Source organism: Hyaena hyaena, unplaced genomic scaffold (assembly GCF_003009895.1).
Source record: "Hyaena hyaena isolate Hyena2069 unplaced genomic scaffold, ASM300989v1 scaffold_37, whole genome shotgun sequence".
NCBI classification, from domain to species: Eukaryota; Metazoa; Chordata; class Mammalia; order Carnivora; family Hyaenidae; genus Hyaena; species Hyaena hyaena.
Window position 1 is genome coordinate 2,179,335 of NW_024080669.1, and position 27,228 is coordinate 2,206,562.

General features: G+C 49.1%; 3 protein-coding genes across 6 annotated transcripts in view; all 3 read right to left on the reverse strand.

Annotated features, from left to right (window-relative positions):
* Window positions 1–833: 833 nt before the first annotated feature.
* On the reverse strand, window positions 834–4,750 carry TMEM25 (transmembrane protein 25). Of its 2 annotated transcripts, none has more exons than XM_039229385.1 (9): window positions 4,705–4,750; window positions 4,145–4,219; window positions 3,547–3,858; window positions 2,816–3,106; window positions 2,479–2,610; window positions 2,154–2,184; window positions 1,897–1,997; window positions 1,718–1,804; window positions 834–1,566 (listed from the first exon to the last, which is right to left on the reverse strand). In XM_039229385.1, exons 2-9 carry the CDS (start codon window positions 4,212–4,214, stop codon window positions 1,493–1,495), a joined length of 1,098 nt encoding a protein of 365 aa, XP_039085316.1. In that variant the 5' UTR covers window positions 4,215–4,219; window positions 4,705–4,750; the 3' UTR covers window positions 834–1,492. The 2 variants fall into 2 exon arrangements, with proteins under 2 accessions (XP_039085316.1, XP_039085317.1); XM_039229386.1 differs by lacking the exon at window positions 4,705–4,750 and adding an exon at window positions 4,412–4,462.
* Window positions 4,751–4,917: 167 nt separating this feature from the next.
* Window positions 4,918–8,943, reverse strand: TTC36 (tetratricopeptide repeat domain 36). Its single transcript, XM_039229387.1, has 3 exons — window positions 8,698–8,943; window positions 7,597–7,785; window positions 4,918–5,211 (listed from the first exon to the last, which is right to left on the reverse strand). The coding sequence occupies exons 1-3, from the start codon at window positions 8,813–8,815 to the stop codon at window positions 4,937–4,939; spliced, it is 582 nt and encodes a 193-aa protein (XP_039085318.1). The 5' UTR covers window positions 8,816–8,943; the 3' UTR covers window positions 4,918–4,936.
* Window positions 8,944–12,527: 3,584 nt separating this feature from the next.
* The window catches only part of KMT2A (lysine methyltransferase 2A), a 78,433-nt gene continuing 63,732 nt past the window's right edge, over window positions 12,528–27,228 (reverse strand). For all 3 annotated transcript variants that reach the window (XM_039229383.1, XM_039229384.1, XM_039229382.1), the window contains 7 exons: window positions 26,195–26,365; window positions 24,297–24,371; window positions 16,834–17,008; window positions 16,565–16,672; window positions 15,747–15,830; window positions 15,192–15,321; window positions 12,528–14,504 (listed from right to left, as the gene is read on the reverse strand). In XM_039229383.1, the coding sequence (XP_039085314.1) occupies window positions 14,229–14,504; window positions 15,192–15,321; window positions 15,747–15,830; window positions 16,565–16,672; window positions 16,834–17,008; window positions 24,297–24,371; window positions 26,195–26,365 (1,019 nt within the window). In that variant the 3' untranslated portion in view covers window positions 12,528–14,228. The remainder of the gene's footprint in view (window positions 14,505–15,191; window positions 15,322–15,746; window positions 15,831–16,564; window positions 16,673–16,833; window positions 17,009–24,296; window positions 24,372–26,194; window positions 26,366–27,228) is intronic.

Here is a 27,228-nt window from a genome sequence, read left to right on the forward strand (position 1 = left end):
TTTAAAGATTTTGTGTTTTTAAAAAAATTTTTTTAAATGTTTTATTTATTTCTGAGAGAGAACGAGGCAGTGTGATCAGGGGAGGGTCAGAAAGAGAGGGAGACACAGAATTGGAAGCAGGCTCCAGGCTCCAAGCTGTCAGCACAGAGCCCGATACGGGGCTCGAACCCACAAGCTGTGAGATCATGACCTGAGCCAAAGTCAGAGGCTTAACCGACTGAGCCACCCAGGTGCCCCAAAGATTTTGTTTTAAAACCATATACGAAGAAATGAAACAGACATGTAACATTTGCTCAGTCAAGTTTATTAAATTTACCGCGTGCTCAGCACTGTCCTAGGCAGTTAACATGAGAAAAATTACAAAACAAGATATCAAGGGAAAAATATACTCTGCATTGTATTAATTTGCAATCATTTCTACGTTGCTTTCCAAAGAGTCCTTATTTTGTGGTGTGTGGTCCCCTCTTTCTCCGTGTCCCCCTAAAACTTCTAGCTCTGTTAATAACGTGCCACTTTGACCATCCCCTGAAGAGATGGGACAGGAAGAGCAGCTTCCTGCTGAGGAGGCACTGGGCGCTGGTCATGGGGTCCCATGGTGGGGGAGACATGTTAAGAGGGACAGTTAATCCCGAGGGCTCAGGGCACTCACAGTGAATCACAGAAGGCCAGACTTGGGGCCCGGAAGCCCTCACGTACCCCCTCCCCAGGGGATGTGCTTAAAGTGCTAACACAGTAAGAAAACGATGCATAGCTACATGCTGCCTTGGGTGCCCCTCGGCTTCCCATCTCCCTCTTTTCCTCCTGACTTGTGCTAACACCAGACCCTTGGGTCTACTGTCCAGTGGAGAAATGCGAGAAGGTCCACTGTTATAACCTACAAGGCCCAAGAGGAGGCGCAGACAAAGAAGGGCAGAGAAGTATGTGGCAAAAGGGATTCGTTTGTGCTTGGCCCCTGCCCTTGTGCCGGGGGTTGGTTCCTGTGCAAAGGACAGTTTGGTTCCATATAGCTCTCAGGGTCCTAAATTTTCCCTGAGGGAACAAAGCTGCATAGCATGGGAAGGAAACTGAAGACATGCAGGGCCCTCCCTGTCCCCCACCCGGGCATGCCCCCATGCCTGCGGTACAAAGTGCTAAGGGTCCTGGAGTGAGACTCAGGGCAGGCCCAGGCCAGCAGGGCCACGCCACACTCGGCAAACACACCTGGACAGAGAGCTCCCCCCACCTGCGCACCTGCATCAGTGGAGGCTCTCAACCTGAGTTAGAACACGGGGCTGAGGTCCAGCTGGTGGCTCCGCCAGGGATAACTGTGCCCCTGAGGGCCCGATCCCAGTGAAAGGTGTCATGTGGATGACAGAGGGCACCCCGGCCATTAGGGCAAGCAAAAGTAGCAGTGGCATGACCTGGCAACGGAGCCAGGCAGAGGCTGCCTTGGAGGAGGAGGTGGGGGCCCAGGAGCCAAGAGGGCACCCCCCCCACTCCGATCTTGCCCGGCTCAGAGCCAGATCTCATCACTGCTTACACTGGACACTCGATAGATATAGCCCAGCATTGGGAGCCGGATGAAACCTGCAAGGCCAAAGACGCCGTGAGTCTCAGTGAACCTCACTGCCTGGGAGTTGGGAGACCCCTCTCCGCCCCTTGGAGACCCAGAGGCCTCTGCCATAAGCACAAGGGCTGGGGAGCAGAGGAGGGGGGCCGTGGGCACCTGTCCCCGTACCTCGGCTGGTAAGGAGGCCACCAGGCTCCGGGTCCAGCAGCTCTGGCCGGCTGCTGTTCTGAGCCATCTGCCGGTCTGCCGGTCTCTCTGTGGGTGACAAACGGGGTGGTGTCCAGGATGAGGAGGGTGCCTAGCGGGCCCTAGCCCCTCCTAGTGCCAGCGGCAGACAAAAGGCGCACCTCTGGGATCCGGAGTGAGGTCGTTGAGCTGAAGGTTGGACGGGAGGGACATGATCTCCCGTGGTAGGCGCACGTTGTTGAGTTTCAGGTTGTTGGAATCACTACGGGGTGGACAGAGCCTGGGATATGCCCTGGCTCCAGCAGGCACAGATTCCGGCCTGGGGGGCCCATTCCAGCACTAGAGAGACCCCCGGTTTCCAACCGTCCCCATGCTGCATCTCAGTTCGGCCCACCCAGCCAGCCCCAGAAAGAGTTACCTAGAGATCAGAGACGGGCGCCGGGAGGGGCCTGGGGAGAAAGAAATCACACATTTTCTCAGGCCACCTCCTCACTGTGGGCTCTGCCCCGATGCCCTTTCACACCCAGGACCCTCAGACTAGGATCTCTCTAATGCCCAGCCCCTGGGACAGACTGGGTTCCCAGTGAGCAGCCCTGAGCTGCATCTGGTTTCACCCATGGCCACGCCCAGGGAGACCCTTTCTGCCACTGGTCAGAGGACTTGCTCTGCCTAGCCCCACGTGCTGCCGTCGCCGCTCCTCCCTCTCTCTGCCAGCCCCCTCCCCCTCCGGGCTCTGGACCTACCTTTGGTCTTCTTCTCTTTCCTGCAGACCAGGCAGGCCACCAAGGTGCTGAACCCCACCAGCGTGCCCAGGGCAAGCCCTCCTGCCACAACGATGCCCAGCAGCGGCACTTCCACTCGGGTGGCCAGAAGCCCTGCAAGTTGTCCTCTGGTTAGGTTCTAGGTGGGCAGGGCCCCCAACTCTGAGACACTACAGGTACCCCTCAGTCCTCCTTGCCCGAGGCGGTCGGCACAGCTCGTTCACGAGACTCACTCAGAGGGCAACCAGTCACCCCGTTGCTGTACTGTGATCCTGCACCCACCTGGGGCTTTGCCGGGCCAGTCGCTGGCAGTGCTCACCCGGGGCCGGAAGTGAAGCGCTGGTGACACCCACGTCGTTGGCGGCCACCACGGACAGGTTGCGCGCCAGGCTGCGGAGCTGCAGCTGCACGGTGTGGTTAGTGAGCCAGGGGTAGTTCTGGGCATCCAGCACCAGGAAGTCGGACGCGTTGACAGTCACCGGCCCATCTTGGTCGATCCAGGTCACGTTGGCGGGTGGGTTGGCACGCACCAGGGCAAAAAGGACAACCAGGAGGCCTGGGCCCTGAGCTTCCTGGTACTTGGCCCCAACCTGGGCGATCTCTGGTTTAACTGGTGCAAAACAGAAGCCAACATACTCTCATCATGGCCCCCGTACTCCTTGCCCGTTCTTCCCAAACCCAGAAGGGAGCTGGGGGCCTGGACCTCTCCCCGGGGAGGCACTGGGCGACAGGCTGGGCCTCCCTGAGACGCAGCACTTCGTAGGGATTAACAGCGAGAACCAAACTGCCCGCATTTGAATCCTGGCTCTGCTTACAAGCCGCAGGGCTGCACACAGAGCACGGAAGCAATCTGTGCCTCAGTTTTCTCACTTGTAAAATGGGGATATCAGTAACAGCCACCTCACAGGATTATCGAGAGGATAATGTTGAGCTCATACTTGCAAAGTGCTTAAGTGTTTGCTAGCTGCTCTATCAGACCCCCTGCCTGGTGGCTGCTGGGGGTCCCAGGGCACGGAGCCTCTGTCCCTGCCCCATCTCAGAGGCACTCACATTGCACATTGAGGATGACGGAGGCATTGGCTGACCGGCCACTGCCCGGGTCCTGCAAGGAGCAGTTGAGCTCATGCTGGGCCCTCTGGGCGGTAACCGTGAAGGTGCTGGTGCCTCCGGAGAAGGCCTCGCCGCCCACGCTTAGCAGTCTTGAGGTGCTGGCCTCCTGCAGCTGTCCGTCCAGGTACCAGGCCAGGCGGGGCGTCCCAAGCCCCCCTGCCACCCGGCAGGTGAAGGCGTGGCGTTCGTTCTCTCGAAGTGCCCTCTCGGCCCAAGTCTGACCATCAATTTGTGGTGCCAATTCCCCCCAACCTGGAACACAGCAGGGGGTTCTGGGGAGAGCTAGGGGAAGGTCGGTACTGGGGTGCTGTGGCCTGTGACCAGCACGACAGCCGGTTACAGAGGGGCAGGGGGCCAAGGACCAGAGCACCTAGGTTCGCTCACCAGGAACTGGCTGGACCCCGGCGAGGTGGGGGAGAGGAAGCCAGCTCTGGTCTCTGTGGCCTGAAGCGGGTTCCCAAACACAAGGTGCAGACAAAGAGGGGAGAGGGGGGCTTGCCCCCAGAAGTGCTCGGCCAAGGGGTAAACGGGAGTGTACCTGAGCTCAGAAGGGCTGGCAGAAGCAGCAGTGTGTGCGGGAGGGTAGCTGGGCCTGGGGGCAGCGCCATGGTGGCTGCCGAGAGAAGGGGGCGGGCCTTGATGTTAGCCAGGTGACCGCACGCAGCCTCGGTAATTCCTCCAGGAATGTACTCCCCCGAAACAAAAATAAACACGTGCACCGACACCCAAATGGAGACTGGCCCCCAGTGGCGAAGACAGGACGCGAACACCCCAGCGTAAAGGCCGGAGCCCACCCAGCACCTACCAGCCCACCTTGAGGGTTCGGAACCCGGCGCCGCCCCCAAGGCACAAACAAGCGCCGGCGCGCGGGCTCAGAGACCGCGCGCGACGGCGCAGCCCGCACTGCGCGGCTCGCGCGCACGCGCGGCAGTACTCTTCCCCCAAGGGGACCGTCCTCTGGACCCCTATCTCCGTCTCCGCTTTACTCTCCCACGCCCCCTTTCCCACCCTCAGGGGACCAGGCGGAAGTGGGCCGGAACGGCTAGGGAGCGGTGGGGGTCGCACGGCAGCCCCGCCTCGCCACCCCAAGCGGCTCACCTGGCGCCCTCCCCACGCTCTACCCGAGCGACTGCTCATGTCTGCAGGGCGCTGCAGTCCACGGCGAGCCCGGGCGGGGCCAGGCGGGGCCAATCAACGGCCGAGCACGCACGCACGCCCCCGCCCCGCCCCGCCCCGCCGCCCCGCCCCCGGCGGACCGCGAAGTGCCTCGCAGCTGCGGCGCCGGCGGCTGGACGCAGACACGGGCGCGAGTCGGGGAGAGCCGGCAGCTTTATTGGTTGGGCTCAGGGCCGTTGCGGGGCGCGCGCAGCTGCCGCATCATGTCGGCCAGCATGCGGTTGCACAGCGCGGCGTAGGGGTTGAGCAGCACCAGCTGGCGCCGCGCGAACGGGCTGCCCAGCCGCGCCGCCCTCTCGAAGTCCCTGCGGGCGTCGTCGTCCCGGCCCTGCAGCCGCGCCAGGAGCCCGCGTTGCACGAAGCCCTGGCGGGCGGCGCGGCCCCGGCCGCCGCTCAGCGCCACGGCGCGTTCCAGGTCCTCCAGGGCGCCTGCGGGACGGACGGGGGTCAGAACCGCGGCCCCGGGGCTGCGCCACCTTACAGCCCGCCTTGCCCTTGCTCCTTGGCGGGGTATGGGGCCTCCCCTCGCACGCATGCGCACTGGAGGATTGGCCAGCCTTGCCCTGGGCTGACTGTAGTCCCTAAGACCTCTCACCGCCGAATACAGTAAAACGTGAAGGGTGCTGGGACGATTCTGAAGGGTCACTATGCTCATGAATCTGGCCCATTGTCCCGCAGTACCAGGCCGGTTTTTCCATTCACAGGCTATTAAGCATCTACCGTGTGCCAGGTGACGGACTCTGAATCTCAAAGTCCAAAAAAATAATAATGTACTGACAACCATTTCTTACAAATACAGTAAAATCCATTTCTCTTTCTTGTCCCTTTGAAGGCATTTCTCTCCCCTTATTCAGTGTATGGTTTGAAACAACTTTTCCCTGAGGCACTTGGGTGGCACAGCAGGTGAAGCAGCTAGTTTTGGCTCAGGTCTTTATGTCCTGGTTCATGAGTTCAAGACCACATGGGCTGGGCTCTCTGCGGTCAGCCCAGAGAGTGCTTCAGGTCCACCTCTCTCTCTGCCCCTCTAGCGTTCTCTCTCTCATAAATAAATAAATATTAAAATGTATATATTTAAAACCGCTTCTCCCTCACCTGTTCTTCCTCATTCTGTGTCTCCACGAACTTCATTACTTTCTATCTATTTTCATTAAAGGAGGTCTTGGAGCCAGAGCTGGCCCCGCACATTGTCATGTGTAACATTCTCGTGAAATACCTGGCGATGGGTATTGAACCCTGAATTCAGACTCAGGCAGCTATTAGTATTTGAGGGCCCACCTGCAGCTTTCTGGGCTCTGCCTCAGTTCACTTTCTCGTCTAAATAGCTGTCAGGGCACGTGAGGAGCTCCAGCATCATCGTACAGAGAGGCCATCTCTGTCCAGTCTCTGTGTGTTTTGATCTCAGAACCCAGAGGGGGCTGTGCTCCCCAGGCCACCCAGATGGTTAAGAAGCCCTCTGTTCACAGCGTTTCTGGGGTTCCCTCTGAGGAGCTGGACTGGAGGAGTGGAAAGCCTTTTCCAGGCAGCATCACTTCTGGGCTTTTAATCTACAGACTGTCCTCAGCTGCTTTTACAGCTCCACTCAGCCCCCTCCTGCCAAAGCCAGGGAACAGAGCCTGGAAAAGGGGCCCTTGGTTCCCCACTGTTCCCAGAATGGAGTTCAAAACCCTGCAGGCTGGCATTCCTGGCCTCGGGCACCTCGACCACCATGACGGCCTTCTGTGGTTTACATCTTCAGTCTGCCCTCTGGTCTCCAGCATGGCTTTTCTCTGTCCCGCTGTCCCCCTTCCAGGATTAAAATCCTTTTAGTGATTCCCCATGTGTTCAAGACGCAGTCCGACCTGCCTAACATTCCCAGTTAACCATCAGGCCCCTGTTTACTTCTCCAGGCTCTCCTCCACTCTCCCACCACTCCTCACTCCAGCCAGCTTGGAGTTCTGAAGTTCCCTGTACTTTTCTGTGCCTTCTGGGTCTCTGCCTGCCGTACCTTCTCCCCTTTCCTCTCCTCCTTCCAGCTGCCCTTCAAACTCACTCCTGCGGTGGGGGGGGAGGGGGGCGAAACTGTGCTGAACCCTCTCAGCTTGTCATGCTGGTATCACGGTTGTGTGTCTGGCCCACCCCTTGGACCGTGAGCCTCTTGAGAAGCAGTAGCACAGGGGCATTAAGAACACAGACCTTGGAGCCCCACCACCTGCTTCAAACCCCAGCCCTGCTACACTCTTCTATAAAATGGAGGTATCAGGGGTGCCTGGGTGGCTTAGTCGGTTATGCGTCCGACTTTCGCTTAGGTCATGATCTCGCGGTTCGTGGGTTCGAGCCCCGCGTCGGGCTCTGTGCTGACTGCCAGCTCGGAGCCTGGAGCCTTTTTCAGTCTGTGACTCCCTCTCTCTCTGACCCTCCCCTGCTCACGCTGTCTGTCTCTCTCTCTCTCCTAGAAATAATAAAACATTAAAAAAAAAGATGTAAAATGGAGGTATCACTAGCACACACCTCTGGGGGTTGTTGTGAGGATTACGTGTAAAGTGCCGGATGCCCGGCACGGAGTAGTTCCTGTGGGTGGTCTATCTTTCATCCTTGTCCTCCGCCCCTAGCCCACCGCTATGACATAGGCTCTCATTATATGTTTGTTAAATAAACGAATGGAATGCAATCTCTCTGACCTTCACAGTAGCTCCCAAGATATGAGTGGGGCCCGTGAGATAGCTCTTATAGGTAAGAACCAGGTTCCAGAACAGTCTAGTGACTCCCCAGCCCCCAGGCCCCAGCCCCACAACCACTTCATCTCTGGTGTGCAGACCCCAGGGCATCTGCCCTCACCTGCCACATCTCCTTGGAGTCGGCGGGCCTGGGCTCGGTTGTTGTAGGCGGAGGCCCGCTCAGGCAGCAGGCTGATGGCTTGGCCAAACCTCTCCAGGGCCGTGTCCAGGTCGCCAGCCTCCGCTGCCATCACCCCCTGCAGCTCCAGGGCCTTGGACTGCTCCAACTGTGCTCGAGGGAAAACTCCATCTGTGTCAGGAAGGGAGGAGGGAAGGGACAGGTGTGCAGCTGGGAGCAAGAAGCAAAAGCCAGCTTGAGCTTCGGAAAGCTGGGACCTGAGCCGGAGCGGTGGGCTGGGAGGTCACGGGTAGGAGCCAGATGCAGGAGGAACGGAGGTCACCAAGGCGGACAGCTAGAGCTGCCTAAGTTCCAAAGGGTCCTGAGAATGGAGCCCAAACTCCTTAGCCTGTAGCTAAATGATCTACTCAAGGTCACACAGCCTGGAAGTTGCACAGCTTGGATTTGAACCCAGGTCTTTCTGGTTCCTTAGCCTGTCCCCATCTTTTTCCTACTACGCTGCCTCCAACACAAAGACCACCATGACACACTCGGGTGTGCCCCTCCGCTTTCTAGACTGGCTTCTGTAAGGCTTAGGCTTCACTCCTTCAGACACAAAGGTCACCAAAAACTGATGTCAGGACACAAGGCCCCATTGGAGTCTGAAGGAAGGCAGTGAGTGTACTCACTCTGTGTAAGGATTGGCTCAGGGCTTGGCTCAGGAACCCTGAGTGCCTGCTGAGGTCAGAACCATTCAGCGGAGCCCCCCCCCCCCCCGCGTTCTGTGCGGAGTGAAATTGCTTCTGTTATGACAATGATGAGAGAGTTTAGCGCCTCCCTGCACCCCCAGCACAGTTGAGCTTGGATTATGGGATGAATTAGGTGGTGAGCGAAGTTCAGAGGTGTGAAGGGTGAAGGACAGACAAATCCTGGCTTTCTCCTTTTGGCGGAGAAACTCTTGCCAGGCCCCCAACCTGTGCACCAGGGATCAGTCCACCTCTGATTCCAACTTCAACCATCATTCAAGAGTCACAGAACAAGAGGTCTTGTGAGACGACCATCCTCTGCCAACAGGCGGCCACTACAGTCCAAAGTCAAACTCACCTTCATCTACTTCTTCTTTCTCCACTTCCTCTCCCACGCCCAACCCAACAAGGTCTCCGAATGGGGTGTCAGGGTTGAAGATGGCCTGCAGCACTGCCTGATCATTGGGAGTCCCCATGGTGCCCCACTCCCAAATCCGGGGTGACTGGGGATAGAGGAGGGAGCGAGGGAGGGTGGGGGCTGAGGCTCACAACCAGCTGATCGGGAGGGCAGAGGTGCTGTTTGAGGTCCGTCCCCCGCAAGGAGTGTCTTCCAATCCTTGGCTGTAGTGTAAACCCAACCTCATTTGGCCTGGGGTTAGCAACCCTGGCTTGGCTGAATATTTAAAACTGTTTCTCAACTCCCTACCCCAGTCCTCGGGGGAACAAACAGAGTAAAGTTCAATTTCTGCCTTAAGGTGGAGTGAAGCAGCGGGGATGCTCCCTGAAATGCCTTCATTTTATTATATTCATAAGTTGGAAGTCATTAGAAGCCCTCTTGACAGCCCATGGATTAAAAAAAAAAAGAGGGAATATGCAGGAGATAAAGCTCTTCTTGTTCTCTCGACCCCGTCTTCATATCCAGGATTAATTAGGTCCTGAACACACACCATTGGCGATAAGGGAAGAATATACTGTTCAGAGAGTCCATGTGGAGTGGGGCCTGGCGCCACGAGGAAGGTGAGGCAGAGAGACTTAAGGATTCCACCTTAAAAGAAAGGACTGTGGAAGGTACTTTGCAAGTCCGTGCACAGGCCACTGGCTGCTGGTTCCTCCACCCCGCCCAAAGCCAAAAGAAAGTGTGATCGTGTGCAGCAATAAACTTGACATGTTTATTAATTAAACTATCACTTAAATAAAAAAAAGTGCATAGAAAATAAACATGTTTAAAAACTCCTTTTTTTTTTTTTACAACTATGTACACTTTTTACTTTTACATTCAGTCTTTCGTAGAGAGCTTTCAGCATTATTATTTTTTGAACTATTAAAGTATTTTCCTTCATCCCTGTCACAGGGAGTTAACACTGATGGACTTTAGACACATTTTTTTCCTTTTTTTTTTTTTTTTTCTCTTTTTCTCTAACCAGAAGCTTGGAAGAACACAAGGAAAAAAACCAAAAGATCTGTTATACATGATAAAGTTGTCAAGAAATGTCTTATTTCTAGAAAAGAAGCTTGTCATCTGTTGAGCTTTTGAAACAATTATTCAACTACCTGTATTTACTAAAGAGACTGTTAAAAGTTCAATAAAAGAAACACCACAAGTCTATTTTCTTGGTTGAAAGACAGAACTAGAGTACCTCGGAACAAGATACCAGGAAAGCACAGAACACAATTTTCCCCTAAATGCAGGTGGTAACCCCAACATTCATAACCAAAAATAGAGAAACGAGGAGTACAGGTACTGACTGGCAACATTCTTGGGCAGAAAAAAATCCAGGTGACACCATTTCTGCTTTTCTCTCTGATCCTAGGAGTGGCCAGTTTCAGAGGATCAGAGGAGCGCCAGACTGAGTTTCCTGCGCTACCAGCAACTGTAACACAATCCTTATCTATAGTGTTAAGAGAATTAAAAGCCATGGACTGAACTAGGTTTTGTTACATGGTGCAATACTATATTAGTTCCTATATATATCATATTTATATTTATTTGAAAACCAAAACAAGAAAAGTTGCAAGTTTTCAGAGTGTGAGACTTGACTGGTATTCATGATTCGGCACAAACCCATCTGCTCGATAACCTTGTATTGCTTTAAAATGAAGGAAACGAAATGTAAAATTACACCCAGCCCTTTGCAATGACCCGCTTTTCCTTTAAAAAGAAAAAAAAAAAAACAACAAAAAAACCAAAAAGAAAAAAAAAAACCCCCAAGACTCGATTTCTAGTTTAAAAACAAAAATCCCAAATCAAACTTAAAAGTTAACATCTGATAAGGTTTTGACCTTTAGTATTTCAGATACTTGATTGAACGTCAGTCCTTTAGAAAGATACATTCATTAAAAGATTTTTTTTGTTTTTTTTGTTTTTTGTGTTTTTTTTTTGCTTTTGTTTTTATGTTGTTGTTGTATTTTTTTTAAATCAAGGGAGCTGCATGGTGCTCACTGCATTGGCCGGGGATGGGGTGGGGTGGGGGGGCCGGGAGGGGGTTGACAGAGGCAAGCAGGGTGGCGGACCGTATCCCGGCAAAGGAGTCTGGTTGAAAACTTACAGATAGCTGCCAGGGCCTCCCCCTTAATTCTGGTGACTGGTCTAAAAGCAGGAAGGCTGTGCTGGAGGTGGTGGACGGTCACAGAGGGAGCCAGGGGACCAAGTTCCGGCCATAGGGTCAGCGCCATGCAGCTGTTCTGGTCACACAGTTGTCACTGGCCACCAGGAAATGCAGCCACAACAGGTTTCTAGCAGCAAAGCTGTAAGGGGGCTGGCTCTCGCCGAGAACGGACCAGGCTTGCAGCTGTTACTCCTTAGGGATTCGGGATGCCCCTTGGGGGGTTCCTGGGAATGACTCACCACAGTTCCTCGGTCTGCACTTTTGTGCGGAGATTCCCTTGGTCACTTTCAAAACAAACTCAGGTGTTTTGGAGACAGATAGGCCGTGTGTTTTTTGTTTTTTGCCTTCTTTCCCTCTTGTAGGGAAACCTTAGCTTATTCCCCAAGTTGCTGGCAGGTATGCTGAATTTTGGCAATGGACTCGAGGCTGAGCTAGAAGAGGAATTTACTCGTTTCTATGGTTGACAGGGAGTGAAAAGGCAAGGCAGACCGGCTCGGCAGGAGAAGGAAAGGATGTGGTCCTTCCTCCGGCCTCAGGGTTTGGGACTGGTAGAAAGAGAACGAGGAGGGGGCTCACAGTACAGCACGGCCTAGCAGGGCAGTGACTAGGTCTATTTAGCTGAGTCTCCCCAACCCCTGACTGGCCTTTGGGTCTTCCTCAGGGTGAATTCATGACCCATCAGTGCATTAATCATTTCAGTAACAAATGCAGCTTAAGGTTTTTTTTTTTTCTTAAAAAAAAAAAAGAAAGAAAAAAAGGAATAAAAGGATTTACAAAAAAACCTCACACAGTGCAATAATAAAGGAAACCAGACACTAGTGGGACCCTAGGGCCACTGTATCTTGTTCACGGGCAAAGGAGGAAGGGAGGCGAGGTCTGGGTAGAGTGTTTTTCCCCAGTCCCCTGCTGGCACTTCTCCATGATGACGAGGAAGTCTCTGCCATCCTGGCCACAGTGCTGGGCTCCCCGCATGACAGCGAACACAGTGACAATGTTCCAGCAAAGCCACCAGACACAGTTCTTAAGGTCACGGAAGAACAGGAAGCCCAGGGTGGAAGGCACAGCAGAGCCATGAGTCCTGGGGCAGAGAGCGCAGGGCGGAGTCGTATTGCTTTGCTAGACTTCCAGAGGAAGGGGCTTCCCGCGGGAGAAAAGGGCGCCCTGCCCTCTACTGGACTGCACTGCTCTGAAACCCAGTGGCCGACAGAGGCAGGGAAAAATCTGCGTTATCGTGAGTGGTCAGACTGTGCTTCAGTTTCAACGGGCTGCCCCGAGAGAGGGCACAGGGGGTTCCGTGGGTTCTTGGCAGGTATGAGGACCTGGCGGGCAGAGGGAAAGGGAACGAGGTGACCGATGAGGCAGATGGTGATGGAAAACGTCAGGTTGCCATTCAACTTGGTTGCTATCTCGGAAGTAGGGAAAGAGGAGGGAGATGTAGATCACACCTCTCGCCGCTCTGAGCTGGTCCCAGAGCAGGGAGAGCGGGTGCGGGAAAGGAGGGCGGGCGCTGCTGTGTCAAGATACCACCACAGCCTTCTGAGGAGCTTCAGTGCGGGAAGGAGGGGAGTGGCCCAATGGCGTCGGGTGACCTTCCTTTTCCATTTATTGTCAGAGAGCAAACCCAGGACACGCTTCATGTCAACAGGGCACAAACAGGCTACACATTAAACAACGAAAGTACACCTTCCAGGGGGAAGTTGGGCAGGAAAAACCAGACTTTGTGTGTACAGCTGAATATTTTCTCTAACTTCATCCTATGAAAATAAAAAATTATTAAAAACCGATCTTCTTTTAAATTAGGATAATACCGCGGTTTAAAAAATAGCCTTGTCGTAAGTGCTTCTCCCTATGAAGTGCTTCTCATAGAAAAATATACAAAATATATTTACATTTATAAAACCTTAAATAGTAAACTGTAAACAGAACAGAGTAAAATCCAATGACTTAATTTAACAGGTTCAGGACACCGTCTCGGGGAAGGAAGAGAAGAAACATTTGATGCTGTTTTGACCACATCCTAAGGAGTAATCAGGGCAGTAGTGTCATTTAATTTTACTTAATCTGTGGATTTTGCGCAGGTGGCAGAGGTCCCTAGATACAACGTGGTCTAGTCCCCAAGTTTTGGGCCTTGAAATCTGATTAGTGTTCTGCCTTCAACTGGTCACCGACAGGTTAAAAATGAAGTCTTCCTATATCTCAACAAGGGGAAAAGAAAGTCACCATGTCCTAGGAATGGGGCCCAGGGGTTGATCCTGGTTGTGAAAATCTGGTTGTTGCATGATTCAGATCCTATTTAAATAATCGTTTTCCTCGTCTAAAAAACCATGCTACACAGACTTCTTTAAAACTCTCGGCGGAGCTTTATGAAAACTCCGAATTCTGTCTGGTTACGGCCAATGGCTCCTGTCCACTTCCCCACTGGGAGTGCTTACAGGCTCAGGGATCGTTTCGTAGGCACAGGCTATGCCCAACAGGGGGTGTCCTTGAGCAGGGAGTCACTCCTCTCTACCACCCAGAAAGATCAGGAAAGCGGTGGGATGAGACAGGGGAAACGAAGAAAGTGGAGTGAGGAGAAGGGATGAGAGGGAAGCCGCTCCTATTGTCAAGAAAGGTAATTGGCTAAGATAAGGCTCATGGGGGTAACACTCCCACTGAAAGCCCACGGGCTCCATGTTTGGTGATTAATTGGCACAACCCCAAGACAGCCTTTTGACACCAATGGTGCTAAGAATCCCGTCTCCCAACCGGAAGTGAGCTCTCAAGTGGGAGGGTAGTAGGGAAAACCACCAGACCTTCTCTGTTTGTTCAACAGACTGCCACAGGCTGGGCCCGGGTGGCTCACTATCAGGCATCCAGCCACCTCTCGTATCTGGGGCCCTGCCTGACCCCTGGCTTCCAGTGCTTGGGAAAGGGCCCAGGCGGGGATGGCAACTTCTCTCTGAGGAGACGCGCAGGCCTGATCTCCCAACATCACTAACCCTCTACAGGCTCTTTCCAGGCAAGTCTGCTAGCGACCCCATTTCCACTCTTTAACGGCATACAATCAGAGGGGCCCCGGGAGAAAGCCGGTCGCGGAGCTTTTCTTCGAGACTGCCTCTCTCTCTCCAGGACTACCATCACACGTGGAATGTGAACAGGGGACGCGCGGGAGCCCAGCCATCACGGAGGCCCCTCACACCGCGCCCACTCAATCCTGGAACTCCCAGCTGCTGGCAAAGGCCCTCAGCACGGCTCTGGACGGCCCCGGGTCCTTGCGCTCCACCCCTGGGGGAGAGGAGCAGCTTTAGTTTAGGAACTTCCGGCATTTCTTGGCACCACAGTTACAGGGGAGCTTGTTGCTGGCATCCTCTATGGGGAACTTGTAGTCATAAGTGAGCTCCTCCCCGCGGTAGATCTTGCGCATGGCAAAGATGACAATGTGCTTCTGCCCGTCGATGTTGATGACTCGGGAGTAGCAGTTGGGCTCGCAGGAGTGGTTGATGAAGCGTGCGGCGTTCCCGTGCATGGTGGCGTCCACCACCTCCGAGTCATCGATCCGAAACATGTAGCAGCCGATGCCCTACACGTGAAGGAGAGAGGGGACCTCATTACTTGGCACAGCTCGGGTTGGGGCCCATTTCCCGACCTCCTTCTGATGTGGCCGACAGCTGCTGCTGAGAAAAGTCCCTTCTAGTAAAGGGTCTCCCGCCTCTCAAATGCTTCTGTAACAAACTCCTACACTGCAGCCACCATACTACAAGTTTCTCCAGGTATCCACGGGAAAGAGAGACATAAGGGGCACCTGGGTGGCTCAGTCGGTTAAGTGTCTGACTTCAGCTCAGGTCATGATTTCATGGTTTGTGGGTTCCAGCTCTGCGTCAGGCTCTGTGTCTCTCTCTTTCTCTGACCCTCTCCTGCTCACGCTGTGTCTCTCTCTCTCAGAAATAAATAAAAGGTTAAAAAAAATTTTAAAAAAAGAGAGAGAGAGGAGAGATACCTAAAACGTCACGTCACTGTGGGCTTTTGATCTGCTCAGACAAACCTTCAAAGAGTATCTCTGTGTACCAATCCTTAGGGTAGATTCTGAGCTCTCCCCGGGGCCCACCACAGATTTTAAAGATGTCAAAATGTAAAAAAAAAAAAAAAAAGGTATCTTCAGATGAACAAAACATTCTATTTCTTTTGGGATGTAGGGATCATATGTGCAGTTGACGGCCCCTGTCCACATGCAACACCAGAACTGGGCCCGAGAAAGCGGGCCACTCACCTTGCTGTCATAATACTTCTCTCGCTTGTCAGTCTGGATGGAACGGATGACATTGCCCGCATACTCAATCACCATCTCCCCTGCATCGATGTTCCTCTTACAAAAAAGACCCCGGCCATGAATGGGAGACCTACGACATAAAGACGGAAAAGAGTTCGGCTACGGATTTTGCAAATCCGGTTAACTGTGTGAACACGCGAATACATGTATTAAACTTCCTGGTTTGTCAGCTCCCCAGGGAGGACAGAGACTTGGAAAAAAAAAAAAAAATGGAGTCTGGACCCACTTGATTTGAGTAGTACATTCGTTGTTTAAACAAATGGCCAAGAAAAGATTTCTTCACTCTGTAAAGTACTAGAAGTGGCAACATTTTAATGCTTACTGAGGGAAGCTCCCTGTTCACCACAAGGAAGTACAGGATCCCAGGACATCAGGGGCCATTAACAATAGCTCAAAAAACCTCACTGAACGAGGGAGGTCATTCCAGCATTTGGTTCACTTTGATTTTGGAAAATGATTAGTTTTCTTTAATTCCTTCCACAATTTTAGCCCTACCTGTAGACACCGACTGCCTCCTTGGAAGTCTTCTTTAAGTGCCGGAAACGCATGGGCATCGGCAGGTCCATACTGGTCGCCCTCCTAAAGACACAAGGTGTATGACTAATAAATTCTCTTCAGAAGAGAATCAGTTCTGAGTTTTGGGTCAAAGGTTCCTAGAGTATAATGACTACATTATTCTCCTTGTTCAATGCCAAGCCCAACAAGTGTCTTAGAAAATTAGGCCTATAATAATACACACAGTACTTGACCATGGGGACTGTTGGTGGTACATCCAAAGATGACAGGGTATATATATAGTTTGGTTAAAGAAAATTTAAAAACGCATCTTAGAGTTATGTGAATTTCTCCTCTACACACATTCCTCTCTCTGCCAGCCAGCTACTGCTACCTTACACTTGATCTTAGCCAAAAGGCCAAGAAGCAAGACTTCTACCTTAATACAAACTACACTTTAGTCTTAAATGTTATCTGGGAAATTCTGATCCAAGCAAAACCACACAGCGCCCTGGACAGCCAAAGAAGAGGGAAGCAAAGGGTGTTCCTTAAAAAAAAAAAAAAAAAAATTTTTTTTTTTAATGTTTATTCAGTTTTGAGAGAGAGAGACAGAGCATGAGTGGGGAGGGGCAGAGAGAGAAGAAGACACAGCATCTGAGGCAGGCTCCAGGCTCTGAGCTGTCAGCACAGGGTCCGCTAAGGGGCTCAAACCCACGAACCGTGAGATCATGACCTGAGCCAAAGTCAGATGCTTAACCAACTGAGCCACTCGGGCGCCCCAAGGGTGTTCCTAATGAGCCCTGCAACCGCGGACTTACCGAGCAGACTTCAGCTGCACCTCCTCTTCTTCCTCATCGTTGGGGTTGTATTCGGGAGGCTGCCGGTGTTTGGAAGCCAGGAAGTTAAACATGTCAAATGCTGACTTCCTGGAGCCAAAAGATGAAAACGTGCTGTAACAGAAATGCTGTGACAGAGGCAGTGGACAGCTCTGACACTGGAAATCTCAAAGGTTGCGTGGGAGGATAACTCTGTTATTAGATAATAAAATCGGGACCCGAACCTGCTCGTGAAAGAGAATGGAACTTGCCTCAGATGAACTTCAGCCCTGGCTGAGCCATGAGGATTCAGGGGGGGTTCGTTGGCCTCCTCTGGTTTGTGGAAACGGAATTTGTAATTCCTACAGTGCTTGGCACCAGAGAGCTGCTCAATCAGGAACACGACTGCATCGTGAAGGATTCCCAGCATCCTCAGGCCGTTAACACCTGTCGGGCAGAAGGCACCAGGGTAGCGGAGGGCGCGGCCGGCGACAAGAGACCGCCCGGCACTCAAGATCCCTGGGCTAGAGCAGAGCTCTGCCAGAGGCTGCTCGGGGGTGAACCACATTAAAGACTAGCCGAGAGCCAGCATTAACCAGCCATTAGGATGACACAGGCTCAGATCCTACCAATATGGAAAATGTTCACGATATATTAAGTGAAAAACCACCACCACCAAACAGTTCTCCATGCTCTGTATGTACCCACGTAGGCTGTATGTGTTGTTCCTAGTGCCCATGTGAGGCAGGGACTCCCAGCTGCATTTTCAGGTCAGTAAATCTAGGCTCAGAGAAGGTAAATACCACACCCAAAGTCACGGCTAACATGATGAGCTCTGAACTTTGGAATGGAGAGCTTCAACCATGATCCCATTTGTGTTTATAGGTTAGTGGGGTACCTGGGTTCTCTAACTTCACACTCACAGAAGTACCGCCCTAAAATTTAGAAGAATGGTTAGCAATAAGCCCCTAATACAGAACTCTCTTTTTTGTTGATATAGTGAGTATATGAGATAGTATGCTTGATAGGTGCTTTGTTTTACTCACTTAACCTCATGCCATTAATGGGCATCTGTGATATTTTTTACTTTATGCTTTTTAGTTTTTTAATGTTTATTTTTGACAGAGAGAAAGAATGAGAGGAGGAAGGGACACAGAGGGAGGGAGACAGAGGATCCAAAGCAGGCTCTACACTGAGAGCAGAGGGCCTGATGCAGGGCTTTGAACTCACAAACTGTGAGATCATGACCTGACCTGGTCAGACGTTTAACTGACTGAACCACCCAGGCAGCCCTATAAAAATAACATTTATAGAAGCTGTGGGCATAGATGGTGAAAGTCTTTCCAAAATGACAGTCTTCCTGCATTAAAGGGATGGGGCATTCCACCTTTTTGACACTAGAAATAGCTAATACTGGGGGCGCCTGGCTGGTTCAGTCAGTAGAGCATGTGACTCTTGATCTCAGGGTTGTTAAGTTCGAGTCCCACGTTGGGTGTGAAGATTACCTAAAAGGGAGGGAGGGAGGGAGGGAAGGGAGGGAGGGAGGGAAGGGAGGGAGGGAGGGAAGGAAGGAAGGAAGGAAGGAAGAAAGAAAAAGAAAGAAAGAGCTAATATATATATTTTTAAGGTTTATTTATTTACTTTGAGGGAGTGAGCACCTGACACTGGGCTCCACCTCAGGTCAGCAAGATCACGACCTGAGCCAAAATCAAGAGTCGGTCACTTAAGTGACTGAGCCACCAAGAGCCCTGAAATAGCTAATATTTTTTACATTTTCATAAGGTCAACAGTATTCTTTCATTGCAAATACTGCTTTTGGTATTATTAACAGACATCAAGACAATAAGGGTGTCTGTTGTGCCAGGGTCACACGTGCAATCCTGACAGACATACCCTCTGGGCTACGAAGCGTACTGAGAGAGGCAAGCTCGGTGTACTTTGGGGACCATGTGTCCTGCCTGGGAGGTTATCTGCGTTTACATGTTAACAACAGTTACTTCCGGGGGGCGAGACCCTGTCTACCTTTTACTTTGTTCTTGCGGTTGCTTTTTCATACTTTAAAATTGTTCTATGTCCCCGATAATTTTTTGAGAAGAGTGGAAAATTACTATTAGTTGCCTAATTTCTCTTTCACTGAGAGGATTTCTAAGAGAGATCATTTGGTTTCAATGGCAAGCAGAAAGTTCAGTCTTCAGTAACATTCTTTGGACACAACCATGTTCCAGTTAGAATTCAACCTAAGCACAGGGGTGCCTGGGTGGCTTAGTTGGTTAAGCGTCCGACTTTCGCTTAGGTCATGATCTCACGGTTCGTGGGTTTGAGCCCCGCGTCGGGCTCTGTGCTGACAGCCAGCTCAGAGCCTGGAGCCTGTTTCAGTCTGTGACTCCCTCTCTCTCTGACCCTCCCCTGCTCACGCTGTCTCTCTCTCTCTCCTAGAAATAAATAAAACATTAAAAACAAACAAACAAACAAACAAACAGACAAACAGAATTCAACCTAAGCACAGAACACAAGTCTCCGACAGAAGCCCTGAAGCCAATTAAGACAATGGCAAAGATTTTTTTTTTCCCCTACACAACATTGATTTTCCCCAAGAATTTTCTCTTAGGAGCTTTAGATTGTCGTGGATTCCTACGTATAAAAAGACATTGGGAAAATATACTTGTTTTCACAAAAAGTTCATTTTTATGTTTAGGCTGAGTGTTCAACTCTACTTGCACTGGAGGGCTTAGAGCAAGACAAAATACTGTGTCAGTAATGGGGAGAACAAAGATGAATCCTACATGGCCCCCATTCTCAAGCTCTTGGTAGAGAGAGGCCATTAGGTACCCAAATCACACACTGTGAAAGTACCCAAATAAAGGTACAGAATGAAGTACTGTGGGAGCAATCTCTTCTGTGGTGGAGGATTCATTCACTCATGCAACAAATATTTTCTGAGCACCTACTCTAACCCACATCTTCTTTCCATCTTTCTGCTGTGCCAGGCAGAGCCTGGGAACACACAGGAAAATGAGAAAGGCAAAGCACCTGTATTTATGGAGCTTTTATTTCATGGAAGAGAGAGAGACGACAAAATTACCAAAGGTATTCCCACATTAGGGCTTTTTTGATGTGCTGTTTCTTCTGCACTGAGGGCTTTTACGCTACTTGTTGCATGACTGGCTCCTTCTTGTCATCACTCAGGCCATGGCTGTATTTATCAAGAAACTCCTTTCCTGAGCACTCTATCTAGAAGAGGCCTCCTGCCACCAACTACCTACCCTGTGTCCTTGATTTCATTCTTCAGCGGGCTTATCCCTGCCACTGGAGTATAAAGTCGTGCAGCAGGGACCTTGTGAAGGGGTCAATGGGCTGGAAACCTTGGAGAGCAGGCCTGAGTCTGCTTCTACTCAGCCCTTATATCCTAAGTGCCCAACACAGTGCCAGGGGCATTTAGGTATTATTTTTAAATAGCTAACACCTAAGGGTTGAAGACTTTATTCGACAATTAGTAGGCAAGCAAAGAAGCTTCAGAGGTACTTCTGGTGACACTGAGGATTCACTACCAGAAGGAGGTGAGGGACTCAGGGACCATTTAGAAGGCTTTTTGAGATTACTGGTGAGAGAATGACAAAGGCTATTCCTGAGGAAAGAAGGAGTGAGGAGAAGAGAACATGACTCATACTTTTGGGGCAGAGTCAACAGCAGCGACCAACTGGATGTGACAGAGGAGGGAAAGGAAGGAAGTGCAGATTTACTGGACTCTTTAGGCTTGAGATCTGGGGGAAGGGATGAAGAACGGGTGAATCAGACGAGTGTAATGTGAGGGCATGAGAATGGCTGAACAGGTTTAGCCAAGGGTAGAGTGAGGGCCAGAGGCTGAGAACCTAGGAGACTCTTCACTCTTTTTGTCTTTTCTTTTTCTTTTCATCTAATATACAGTATCATATTAGTTTCAAGCATGTCATATAATGATTCAAAAATTCTATACAGTACTCAATGCTCAGAAGACCTTTTTAAAAGTTTGTTTGCCATCTGCTTTTTTAAAAACAGTATTTGAATTAACTATTTTGTAAAAAATTAATAAAAGCGGCATCCACTCATGGAGATAAAGTGAAATAAGTAGCATAGAGAGTACAAGTTGCCCATCTGAATTCCCCAGGTCTCACTCTGAGGCAACCATTCTATAGATTTAGATAGAGTATGTGTGTACATGTGGGTGTATAAAATAAAAGTATCTAAAGGGAGTCATGATCATACCAGATACATGCTGTTACAACTTGCCTTTTCCAATTAATTTACTTTGGACGTCTTGCTAAATTACTCTGCTGAGTTGTTTTTATTTGGCTCGCCACCTCTAGTTTTTTGCTAGCACATGTTGGAAATGAACACCCTCATACATTAAAAAAACTTTTTTCTTCCTAATCTCCCCTCCCCTAGCCCACCCTCATACATATTTTTTAAAGTTCATTTATTTTGAGAGAAACAGGGATAGTGTGAACAGGGGAGGGGCAGAGAGGGGGAGAGAGAATCCCAAGCTCTGTCAGTGCAGAGCCTGAGGTGGGGCTCTAACTCACGAGCCATGAGATCATGACCTGAGCAGAAACTAAGAGTCAGACGCTTAACCGACTGAGCCTAACTTAAGGATGCTTGACCTACTCTCATACATTTTTTATGACTTGGCTGAGACTACCTATAGGATGATTTCCTAGAAGTGGAATTGTTGGATGGAAGGGCAACTGATTTGAAAATTTTCATAGCCATTGCTTAACTGTTCCTCCGAATAGCTGTATTCATAATTTAGGTATCGGCCATTAATGTAAAAGAGAGCCTGTCTCCTCCATCTTTATCTAGATTATCTCCAAGTTCTGAATCTTTGTTAATAAATCTGTTAACAAATAAATTTGTTAATAAATCTATTAATAAAACTAATAAGATAGTTGGGGACTCCTGGTTAGCTCAGTTGGTTAAGCGTCTGACTCTGGATATTTGTGGGTTTGAGCCCCATACTGGGCTCTGGGCGGGCAGTGTGGAACCCGCCTGTGATTCTCTCTCTCCCTTTCTCTTTGACCCTCCCCTGCTTGTGCTCTTTCTCTCTCTCAAAATAAATTTTTGAAAGCCTATTAATAAAAAATTTAATCCTGTTTTATTTTTATTTTTTCAAGTTTATGTATTTATTTTTGAATAAGTAATTCAGTAGGATATCTATAACAAAAAGACAGCCAAGAACAAGTGTTGACCAGGATGTAGGTATCGGATCCATCAAACATTGCTGGTGTAAAAGGGTGCAGCTACTTAAAAAACTACCTGGCAGTTCCTCAAAATTTAATTTTTTTCTAATGTTTATTTTTGGGAGAGAGAGAAACAGAGTGCGACCAGGGGAGGGACAGAGAGAGAGGGAGACACAGAATCTGAAGCAGGCTCCAGGCTCTGAGCTGTCAACACAGAGCCCAACACGGGGCTTGAACCCATGAACCACGAGATCATAATAACCTGAGCTGAACTCGGGACGCTCAACTGACTGAGCTATCCAGGTGCCCCAGTTCCTCAAAATATAAACATAGAGTTACCACATGACCCAGCAATTCCACTCCTAGGTACACACCCAAGGGAAATAAAAACATGTCTACACTTGGTGCGCCTAGGTGGCCCAGTCAGTTAAGCGTCCAACTCTTGATTTCAGCTTGGGTCATGATCTTACAGTTCAGGGGTTCAGAAGGTGGAAACATACCCAATGTCCATCAGCTGATGAACAGATATATGAACATATGGTATATCCACAAAATGGAGTATTATTTGGTAATAGAAAAGAATGAAGTACTAATAAAAGCCATGTATTGAAAAACTGACAGAGAATACTAGATTCAATAGGGAAAGACTGAAAGCTTTCCCTCTAAGGTCATGAACGAAGCAAGGATGCACACTTTCATCACTTCTATTAAGTAAGAAAAAGAAATAAAAGTCACCTAAATTGGAAAGGAAGAAGTAATATTATCTCTGCAGAGGACACGATCGTATATGTAGAAAACTCTAATGATACCACAAAAAACGTGTTAGAATAAATGAATTCATCAAAGCAATAGGATACAAAGTCAACACAAAAAATCAGTTGAGTTTCTTTACAGGAACAAGAACAGCGGAAAAGGAATTTACAAAAAAGCGATTCTATTTACATTAGCATCAAAAAAGAAACAAGTACTTACAAATCAACGTAATCAAGGAGGTAAAGGACTTGTACAATGAAAACTATAAAACACTGCCAAAAGAAATCAAAGACCTAAATAAATGCAAACACATCTCGTGTTCATGGGTTAGAAGATTTAATATTACTAAACTGTCAATACTACCAACGTGATCTGCAGATTCAGTGCAATTTCCATCGACATCCCAGTGACATTTGTTTGCAAAAATAGAAAAGCTCATCTTAAAATTCATATGGAATCTGAGGGGATCCTAAATAGCCAAAACAATCCCGAGAAAGAACAGAACTGGAGGACTCAAATTTCCCGCTTTCAAAGCTTAACACAGATGTACAGCAATGAATCGAAACAGTGCAGCACTGGCATGAAGATGGACATACTGACCAATGGAACAGAACAGAGTCTGGTAATAAACCCTTGCATATTTGGTCACATGATTTTTTTTTAAAAAGATTTTATTTTTAAGTAATCTGCACATCCAATGTGGGGCTCACACTCACAATCCCGAGATCAAGAGTCACATGTTCCCCTGACTGAGCCAGTCGGGAACCCCTGATCACATGAGTTTTGAGAACAGTGCCAAGACCATTTAATGGGGGAAAAGGCGGTCTTTTCAACAAATGGTGCTAGGAAAAGCAGATATGCACATGCAAAAGAATACAGTTGACCCTTACCTCATGCCATCTATGAAAATTAATTCAAAATGGATCAAGAACCTAAGTGTAAAAAACACCTAAAGCCACAGGACTCTCAGAAGACAACATGAGACAAAACCCTCACAGCACTGGGTTTGGCAGCGATTTCTTGAATATGACACCAAAGGCACAAACAACAAAAGAAAAACTACACAGACTGGACTTCATGGCAATTAAGAAATGCTGGGCATCAAAAGATGCTATCACCTCCCCCACAAAAGCTGGTATTCGATGATTTCTCTGAATTGTTTCAATTCGTTTCAGTCAGAATAATGGTCTTAATTTGGCCTATTAGGTAAATGAGGATATATACATAAATAACATCAGTTATATACATATAAATAACCATACTGATTTTCATACATATAAATAGCCAATAACATCAGGTCCCTTTTTAAAAAAATGTTTTACTTGAGTATAGTTGACACAACGTGTTCATTAATCCTCACTATACATTTTGAAGGTTGCACTAATATCCCTTTTTCTTTTTTAATGTTTATTTATTTTTGAGAGAGAGAAAGAAACAGCACGAGAGGGGGAGGGGCAGAGAGAGAGGGAGACACAGACTCTGAAGCAGGCTCCAGGCTCTGAGCTGTCAGCACAGAGCCCGACGTGGGGCTTGAACTCGGGAACGGTGAGATCATGACCTGAGCTAAAGTTGGCTGCTTAACCAACTGAGCCACCCAGGTGCCCCGAGCTGTATGCTCAAAATGGGTGAACTGTATAGTCTAAGAGTTACATTTTGTTTTTTAAAGACTTTGACACTTCTGTGGAATCAACTATATAGTTTTAGATGAACAAGTTACCAAAACACTCTGAGACAGAGTATTCAGGATAAAATGACCACTGTGCCGTTACCTGCAAATGAGAGCTGCTTTAGGCGGGCATTTGATCGAGCTTCCTGGACTTTATCTGTCAGTGACTTCCAGGCATCTGTGAGGAAATAAAATATTCGGTCAAGTACTTCTAACACCAATGACGTGCACAAGTGTTGGGCTCAGAATCCCTGCAGGGTGAAGACCCACTTCTACAATGGTTTTTTGTTGTTTTCTTAGTTTTCCTGTGTTCTGTGCATAAGAGAGCTGTGCAGAAGGAGCGCCAACCAACTGCTTCCTGCTGTTAGAAAAGAGGTTCACACCTTCTGAAAATGAGCCCCGAAGCCCCAAAGCATCCACATCCCTTGATGGTAGTCTGGGTCCCGAACCTGAATGTTTGGCATTACTTCCGTCCCCGACGTCCTACACAAAACAGTACTAGCATTAACGATTTAACCCAGACTGCGGGAGATCTCCCTCTCTGTTCCTTTAAACTAAGGGGTGTGACTAGAAAACCTTTTCAGCCCCTTCCTGCTCCAGCTTAAGAGTCTGTGACCTCCTGCTGCCTGTTGGACTTGTCACCAGCACATCATACTCAATGCGTTGTACGTGGCACTCACACACTCAACGTAGTTTTGTTGTTCTCCTTACGCACCTTTTTTTTTCTAAGTGACCCAGGACTGAATCTTCAGAGTCACCTTCTCTCCCTACCCTCCGTCTCCAGGCAGTCATGAAGCGCGTCCATTCTTCTGTCCTCTCCCTGCCCGCTGGGAGCGGGCTTTATCGTCGGAGAGCTCTACTGTAGCTATGCTTTCATTAGTGACCCCCTGCCACCTCACGTCTCTAATTCAGTCCACCTTAAGCTTCTTGAAATTCTGCTTTTATTCCACTTTTCCAGATTTCCAAATGCCTGATGGCACCAAAGGCCCTCCAAAACTTGTGTCCAATCCACCTTCACAGTTTTCTCTTGCTACTACTTGGCGAAGATTTCGACGTCTTCTCCCACCTGAGGGTGCTCTAAACCCACCAGATACAACCCTGTCTAACTTTGCTTATGTCTCTGTACAGAAAACCTTTCCCATTCCTCTTTTCCTAACCCAATTTCTCTTATCTCCTTTAATGGGATCTTCTATTCTACCATTTTTTCTGGGTTCAAGAACCCTAACTGACCCACAGGGATCTTTCTTTCCTTCGAACTCCTCTAGAACTTACTGCCTAGAGAATGTTCACTAGTTCTTCAACAGCTAACGAACACCTATACGCTCAGGATATAAAAAGAAACAAGAAAAAAAATGCCAGACTTTCTAGAAAGTTCCCTGTTGAGTGTTGAGTAAGATGTCAAAGTAAACAGACATTTATAAAACAAATTTAAAGCTATAAGAGAAACATTTGAGATTCCAAAAGAAGCAAAGGAGGGAGTGGGAGTGCTTATCTGCCTCAGAAGGTCAGGGAAGACTTCCCAAGCCAACCCTGAAGGACAAGCTAGAGTTCACCAGGTGCACAGGGTCAAAAGAACATTCCAGGTAGAGGGAAGAAATGGGGAAGGCACAGGGGTGAGAGAATGGCATTTAAGGTACACAAAGAAGTCACAGAAGACAAGGCTGGAGAGAGCAGAGGTCTCATGCGCTCGGCTAAGTTATGGGTTATTTCTCCACTAACACCAACTTAAGGCCAAGTTAGATGTATAATGCCTATGAGTAGCAATCCATAACACCTAGCACAGAACTGCCCACATCAATGGTTCAAATTAATGTACCTAAGTGCAGATCTGGCTGAGACAGAGGCTGTGCTACTAGTGAGAAAACTTCTTTTTTTTTTTTTTTTTAAGTAATCTCTACACCCAATGTGGTTTTCGAGCTCACAACCCCAAGATCAGAGTCACCTGCTCCACAAATGAGCCAGCCAGGCGCCACCTCCCGCCACCTCATTTAATCCACTTACCTTCGATACTTTCCGCACAGATCTGAAAGCCATCATCACTTGAAATTTCAAAAACAAGTCCTTTCTTGGGCTTTTTCTCAGCAATGCTTTCCTTTCTTTTCTGTTCTTGCTGGAGCCAAAGCATCAGCGGAGAGCTGAAATTGTTTTCTTCTTCTTCTGTGGTTTTAGGTTCTACAGGGAGAAAACAGATAGGGGCCAAAGTGGCTGCATTAGCAAACACTTACTGAGCACTGATATGTTATCTCCAGGCCTAACAACATTCCACAGTTGGTATGATTACTCCCACTCACAGATAACAAAATCCAAGGCTCAGAAGGCTCAAAGCCGTGGAACAACGTGCCCTAGGTCATAGCTAGAGAATGACTAAAACTAGGACATTATTTTCCCCCTGAAGTCATGCTGTCTCTGCGGCAGACTTTCTGGTATGCCAGTTTGATAGTTTTTCAATAAGCAACTGCCCTCAACGGGGCCAAAGCTAAAAAAATAATAATGATAGATATGAATGAAGTGCTAGGCATGAGGCACTCTTCTAGGAACTTCCCGTGTTTTAACTCAGATGAACCTCACAGCAATCCAAGGAGGGAGGTGTTATTATAACCTACGCTTTAAAGGTGAGAAACCAGAGGCAGTAACTAGACCAAGTTCATACACCTGATAAGATGAGATTTCAACCCACGTGGTTCCAGAGTCTGCCCCTGCCTTCTGGCATAAGGAGGTGAGTCCATCCTCTTGAGGAATAAGCCAATCAGCAGAATGTGATTACATCCCAAGTGTTACACTTGAGCATTTTCTCTACCTGCCTCTCTTTGGGGAGGTTCCCTTGATGGAAATGGGCCAAAGTCTTATACCCGGATCTTACTAATCTTGAAGTGACCAGTTCTTTACTGATCCAATTCCTTAGCAACAGATGATAGAAAGTACCATGGAGATGTATCTGGGGTCCTGACCAGATATACAGGTTGCTTTGGTGACCCCTGAGGGATGAAGTCAGGTAATCACTAGCTAGTAAAATCACACTAGAAGAATACTCAGCA

Coding starts and splice junctions, on each gene's coding strand:
- TMEM25 (XM_039229385.1), bottom strand. CDS start 4,214: ATGGCGCTGCCCCCAGGCCCAGCTACCCTCCCGCACACACTGCTGCTT. Junction 3,107..3,546: donor CGTCATCCTCAATGTGCAAT/GTGAGTGCCTCT, acceptor GTTTTGCACCAG/TTAAACCAGAGATCGCCCAG. Junction 1,998..2,153: donor CGCCCGTCTCTGATCTCTAG/GTAACTCTTTCT, acceptor TCCACCCCGTAG/TGATTCCAACAACCTGAAAC.
- TTC36 (XM_039229387.1), bottom strand. CDS start 8,815: ATGGGGACTCCCAATGATCAGGCAGTGCTGCAGGCCATCTTCAACCCT. Junction 7,786..8,697: donor GAAAGAAGAAGTAGATGAAG/GTGAGTTTGACT, acceptor TTCCTGACACAG/ATGGAGTTTTCCCTCGAGCA. Junction 5,212..7,596: donor ACTCCAAGGAGATGTGGCAG/GTGAGGGCAGAT, acceptor TCCGTCCCGCAG/GCGCCCTGGAGGACCTGGAA.